This window comes from Microtus ochrogaster, linkage group LG7_11 (genome assembly GCF_000317375.1).
Source record: "Microtus ochrogaster isolate Prairie Vole_2 linkage group LG7_11, MicOch1.0, whole genome shotgun sequence".
Lineage (NCBI taxonomy): Eukaryota > Metazoa > Chordata > Mammalia > Rodentia > Cricetidae > Microtus > Microtus ochrogaster.
In genome coordinates, this window is record NC_022032.1 from 15282595 (window position 1) to 15289406 (window position 6812).

Here is a 6812-nt window from a genome sequence, read left to right on the forward strand (position 1 = left end):
TGTGTGTGTGTGTGTGTGTGTGTGTGTGTGTGTGTGTGTGTGTATCACTGAAATCCATACTTTGTTTTATATAATAGTATTTTCCAGGCTTAAATTGTTTGGGCCAATGGGGCTCTTTGTGTTCATTATTCATCCCTGCTTAAGAGGAAAATAGCATGGTTCTGACACATTCACTAAAGCTTTCAAGTATATAACCACCATCCTTTACCTACTTTTAAGCCAGAGCTAGACTGTAAGCCCCTTAAACGAGAGCCCACATGTGTGGCCATTCTACATGCATTCCTAGTGCAACCTTGGTGTTTGAAAAAGCTCCAAAATCTTGAATTGGATGAATGATTAAAGAAGAAAATGGTTTTAAGGGCAGGATCTAAACCTTGTCTTCTAGTTAGGGGTAAATTAGCCATCTAAGAAGAAATGCATTCCTTTATGTGTCTACAGAAATTACAATAATTGGAGCAAATAGTGAATCTTTCAAATGACCTTCTCTTCCACCCCAAAAGTAACTCGTTGGAGTCCTTTTAATTTTTATGTGTGACACTTGGGAAATGTGCAGCTTTTTCACCTTTAATCCTTCTGGTTGCTATGAACTAATTATCTAATAAGCAAAAGGGGGAACTGTCTGTCTGTCTTTGCTCCGTGGGAGGGAAGATGGCCGCAGACCCCTCCTAGTAACCCCTCCTCTCCTTCCTCCCCTAGGCTGCTGTCTTCACCATGATTCCCTGCAGAGCGGCGCTGACCTTTGCGCGATGTCTGATCCGGAGAAAAATCGTCACACTGGACAGTCTAGAAGATTCCAAACTCTGCCGCTGCTTAACCACCATGGACCTCATTGCCCTGGGGGTTGGAAGCACTCTTGGCGCTGGGGTTTATGTCTTGGCTGGGGAAGTCGCCAAAGCAGATTCTGGTCCCAGTATTGTGGTATCCTTCCTCATCGCCGCCCTGGCCTCGGTGATGGCAGGACTTTGCTACGCTGAATTTGGGGCCCGAGTCCCCAAAACTGGATCTGCTTATCTATACACATACGTAACGGTTGGAGAACTGTGGGCCTTCATCACCGGCTGGAATCTCATTCTGTCATATGTCATAGGTAAATTCCAAAATCAAATATCGGTTGTGTACAGGGTAAAAATAGCCGTCCAGGGACTCTCAGCACTAGGGGTAAGCCTGCGCATCTCAGCTTGTTCCCCCAGCTCGTTTTTGTCATCTCTAAAATACATCCTCACTGCCGAAGTCTTCCCCCTTGAATTCATGGTTCTTAATGGGTTTGAAAATTGTTTGAAGTTTTAATTTTTTTCCTTTCATGAGTTTGTGTGATGTGTCTGTGTTCCCATGTTTGCTGGTGCATATGATTCTGTCTTCCAGGGCACAGGGAGGTCCTAGAACATATCAGCATCTTCCCCCAATTGCTCTTCCTTTTGTCCTCTGAAACAGGATCTCTCAGTTGAGGCCAATGGTTACATTCCAGCTCAACTTGGCCAGCTTGCTCTAGGGCCCCACCCCTGCCTTCCAAGGCTAGATTTAGAGACTGTGCTCCCCAGTGCTACCTACTTAAGGGTCTGACTTGACATCTTGCTTGTGCAGCAAGTGATTTAACTGCTCAGCCATCTCCCTAGCTTCTGGAAAGTTATTTATTACAAATAAAATTGCCTGATATGAGCATTTACACACCTGGGATAACAAGACCCTGCCTCAAAAAAAAAGTGTTCTTGTATTCTTGACATCTTTATGTATATGTAATAGTAATTTGGTTTTCTAATGTGATTAAAGTTTCAGTCGGTGTGAACTAAGCCAAGTTTATCCAGAATCAAGTAAGCAGATGAGTTTCGTTAATTTCCTACCTGTAACCTTTTATTCTCTGAACATTCTGCTTTGGGGAAGGTACATCCAGTGTCGCAAGAGCATGGAGTGGCACCTTCGATGAACTTCTAAACAAGCAAATTGGTCAGTTTTTCAAGACGTATTTCAAAATGAATTATACTGGCCTGGCGGAGTACCCAGACTTTTTTGCTGTGTGCCTTATACTACTTCTGGCAGGTAAGAAAACCAGTCCTATGCTGTTCCCGGAAATGCACCACACCAAGGGGCCCCCGGAAAGTAGGCTATGCAGATTTGAAGCCTGGATTCTTGGAATGAGGTCAGCGTATCCTATCAAGGCCCGTAGGATCAGTGTGGGTTCGCTGTGGGTTTCATCTCCCCCATGTTTCACAACAGGATTCAATGTGTGTGAAAGGAGGCCCCTGGCTTTGCAGGAGAAGGCACCTGGATTGCAGTAAGTCATAGGATGGAGGTGCCCGTCTTTGTTTTGAGAGCATCGGTCTTTAAATACTAATGAGAGACATTCAAGAAGAGGAAGGGTATTTCCATAAGGGAAAAAAAAATTTCATGAGTTTCATGGTATTGTTTTACCCTGTTAAATGCAACTCAGGTCATTAGCAAACATATTAGTTCTAGAAAAAAGTGCTGTTTTCCTGCCATGTGCCTACTGCAGACACTTGTTTGAAAAGGAAGGATCCAGCTACCGGGGATTATCTAATGCTGATATCCCATAGACAGACAGACTTGGTAAAGGACCTTCCACCTTCCACCAGCGTGGTACGACAGCGCTTTAAACAGGCTCAAGAACTACAGTAGGGGCATCCAGGCTTTTCGTCTTTCTCTGCTGCTCACTGCGTGCAGGATTTGAAAGGCGCGCTCCATCTCTTCCTCCCTCAGTGTGTTCATTCATGAACTGTGAATACCGCCGACTGCCTCGCGCAGCTCCTGGCATAGAGCGCAGTGTGCACGCAGATGGCAGCCAGTTTTATTGTGTACGAGTAGTTAATCCCTGCTGTCCCTTACATGGACTTTTTGAGCATTTTCTGTTATGACTGGTCCTTATCTACAGACCCTCTTAACGTTGATCTGTTTGTTCCAGCTTCTTACGTGATTTACCCTGAGTAATTGGCCTCTCGCTTTCCTGTTCTGCCTCATCCTCTGTTTTCTCCCTGGGCTCAACGAGTGTGACAGAAATAATTTTCTATTAGGAAATGTTTTACCTGGACGGTTTCACACTTCAGAAAATAGCCTTATGTTAAAAAAAAAATCTGCCTCATTAGTTAAGAATATTATAAAGATGGGGAAACAATCATGAACAAATTCCATAGATCCATAATATTGTGCCCTTTGCTTCAAGCATTAAGAGAAATACCTTCTGGGTCACTGACATGGCTAAGTGGGTAAAGGTGACTGCCGTTAAGCACGAAGACCCAAGTTCAGTCCCTGGAGCGGCAGTAGGAGGAGGAACCAACTGCCCAAAGTTGTTGTTTTATTTCTACCTTTGAGCTGCCGCCACCTTCCTTCCCTACCCATATGAATACAGAATCTTTTCATTTTAAAGGATTTTTTAAAAAGAAATGCATCCATTATTTTTCATTATGTGATATTAAATGAACTTCACTGATTCGGTTTAGTTTCAAAGCAGCCTAGTTAATATGATCATGTTTTATTTAGAAATGGCTTCAATAAACTTAAAATATTCAGCTTTACTCTCTTAATAATGAGAAGTCTGTAGCTGTGGCTGTTCAGAACTGTTCAATTCTATAGCGACGAGGCCTCTGCTTGAGCCTGAGTCTGTGTCCTCTGCTCATTTCCCTTCAGAATCTATCTTTTTAAATGTAGTCTAAATCTACATTAAAACTTTGTTGCTAGACTATTTGAAAATGAAAATCTCCCATTATAAGTAGTGGCTCAAACAAATTGCAATGCCACATGTCCGCTGAAACTTGTTTGATGAATGCTACCAGGGAGTCATGGATAGCGTTCGCATGAGGTATTTACTGGGATCGAATCTGTTGGTGGCCGATAGAAACTCAAGTAGAGAGTGTGTTGGCATGTTTGGAACCTCATATAAAATGTGGCTGTGGCTCTGTTCTTCTTGAAGGTGGGCACATCTCACCCAATTGCCAATCTCAGAGTCCATAGTTGTGCCAACCCCACAGCGTTCCTTCATGCCACTGATGCAGGGTTGTTTTTTTTTTTTTTATAGACACAGAGACAGGCTTTATTTGCGAGGTTCATGCAGGGAATGCTATACTGTGTGTGTGTGTGTGTGTGTGTGTGTGTGTGTGTGTGCGCGCGCGCACTCATACACACACATGTCATACATATGGCCGTTCAGCTAGCCGTGGGAATTTCCCACTTGCATCGCCTTTTCCCCGAGCACTGGAAAGCCCTAGCTATGAGGCACTACATTGTGCTGAAACTTCAAAACATTTTCATGACCGTTGTGTCTTTCTAGCCTGACGCACCAACTCCCGTTCTTCACTTTGTGTTGAGTGTGTTGTTTTGTCAAGAGTGGGAACGATACATGCAGAAGTGAAATGCCGCTGCTCTCATCTCTGCCTGCACAGTTCTGCTTCTGTGGCAGTGGATGCTGTGGGTGCAGGGGAGAGGCTAGCAGAGCTGTGGGTGCAGGGGAGAGGCTAGCAGAGCTGTGGCATTGTCTTTTCATGGCAACCATTGCCCCGGTAGTAAAAGCTGGACTAAGAGCCACACTTCATATAGTATATCAGGCGGGTTAAAGATGAAGATACGATAGTATAATAGTCATTTAAAGCTGAAGGGAAACATGAATACTTGAGGGTTGAAGTTTGGGGGGAATCTTATTAAAAGTAACTATTAAGATAGGTGCACGTGGGTTAGTCTAGCAACTTTTTACATTTATAAACAATAAGTTAAGGTTAAAAATAAGTTATCGGGTTGGGACTGAAGTTCATCGTGAGCATTTGCCTAACACACACAAGGGCTCGAGCTCTAAATTTACCACTGAAATAAACCAAATGAAGTCATTTTTAAAATGATGGAGATGAAAAATATTACCATGAATGGCTGGCAGAGAGCTAATAACATTAATATCTATAAGTACTTATAATATCTATAAGCACCTCTTATAAATCATTATGAATAAAATACTCTGACTTAAAATTCATGTAATGTAAATGGTGCCAAATCTTGTTCTCTATAAAAATTCATGTTCTGGGGCTGGGAAGATGCTGCCTCACAAGCATGAAAATGCGAGTCTGGATCCAGAACTCCTCTAAAAGCCGGCAATGGCAATGTGCATCTGTAACCCCAGCACTGGGGGTGGGAGGAGCTAGGGCAGGAGGATCCCTAAACCTCTAGAGCCTACTGGACAGATAACCTAGTCAAAATGAGGAGCCCCAAGTGTAGTGGGAGACTGTCAAAAATGAAGTTCAGCGCAGTCAAGAAAGACACCCATATCAGCTTCTGGCTTCCATGTGCATCCTCATGCACACACGCATGCACGCACACAGACATGCGTATATACTACACACACACGTACTATATACATACTTACATGCATACACACACATACATGCATACACATACAGACACACAATGCATGCCCTCCCATACACTCTTAATTTGTAAACTATTGTAAGGAAAAATGTTAGAAAATGCACAGGGATATTTATATAAGATGGTAATGATGTCAGTGCTGTTTATAAAATAAAACCAAGAGTGACCTAATTGTCTATAAATAAGGGATTAAAGCATCTCCACATAGTATGTCATGCAGCTGTTAAAACTGATGATAAATTTGTTGATACAGAAATATATGTGTGTACATGCATATGTAGAATTCTACGGAAATACCGTAGTTGATCACTATTCTTTATACTGTTCTTTTTTTTTCAAACTATTAGAATAGGATATTTATGTTCTTAGTATAAAGTAATTCTGTCATATAAGAATGGATTTAACAGAGAACTGTTTTGGCATGGCACCTAGGAGAATTATTTTCTGATGATGTGATCAGAAAGTGCATGGCAGACTTTTATATTAGCCCTGGAATAGCTGTTAAGGACAGCCTTTCAAATGAGGGGTTCTGCCTGTGCCTGCCATGGTAACAATAACCAGAGTTACTAGACTTACACAGACAGCATGGAGCTCTCGAGTGTGAGCACAGTCTGCTTCCAGAAATCACAATCAGTGGTGTCTTCAAAGGCATTGCTCCACAGAAATGTAGTTGTGTGCACTAACAATGGAGCTCAAGAAATGGAAGGTAAATGCATGACTGCTAATGCAGGAATATCCAATGCACGTATTAGCACCAGGGTTCCATTGCCTTGTCTATGGCTGAAGAGCCCATGTTAACGCCTTCTCTTTTTCCATAGGTCTGTTATCCTTTGGAGTAAAAGAGTCTGCTTGGGTGAATAAATTCTTCACAGCTATTAACATCCTGGTCCTTCTCTTTGTCATGGTGGCTGGGTTTGTGAAAGGAAACGTGGCCAACTGGAAGATCAGTGAAGACTTCCTCAAAAACATATCAGCGGGTGCCAGGTAAAATGTTTAGTCCCTCTCCACTTTACCCCTTCCCCCCCCCATCCTCTCCTCGTTATGTGTTAAGAGTGCTGTTTTCTGAGAGCAGCACTTCCCCTTCTGGGGCACGGTTCTAGGATGTGACTCCTCTGCCCAGGCTCCCCAAACTAAGGTAGGGATGAGCTTCCAGCTGCGCCACTGTGTGAAGCTCTGCAGATGCTGGCTCCCAGTGCAGCCTCTAGGGTGGAGTCTAGTCCCTGTAAGAGCTCCCCTTCTGCCCCCCAACAATTCACCAGGGGGCAAAGAGAAATTTTCTTACCTTTATTGTAGAGCATGGCTCACATATGGGATCTCAGATGTCAAAATCCTGCTTCCTGTGTTCCTCCGTCTAGAAACATCTATAGAGATCAGCACAGCGGTGCTCACAGGAGCCCGAGGCGAGGGAATGGCACATGTTTAAGTCTAGCCTGAGCTGTATTTCAGGTTCCAGG

The 6812-nt window shown here is 43.3% G+C and overlaps 1 protein-coding gene across 3 annotated transcripts in view; it reads left to right on the forward strand.

The window, feature by feature from the left end:
- Window positions 1-6812, forward strand: part of Slc7a2 (solute carrier family 7 member 2) — a 60589-nt gene that overhangs the window by 36227 nt on the left and 17550 nt on the right. For all 3 annotated transcript variants that reach the window (XM_013352013.2, XM_005362546.3, XM_026786912.1), the window contains exons 2-4: window positions 697-1087; window positions 1879-2034; window positions 6177-6342. In XM_013352013.2, coding sequence (XP_013207467.1) covers window positions 712-1087; window positions 1879-2034; window positions 6177-6342 — 698 coding nt within the window. In that variant the 5' untranslated portion in view covers window positions 697-711. The remainder of the gene's footprint in view (window positions 1-696; window positions 1088-1878; window positions 2035-6176; window positions 6343-6812) is intronic.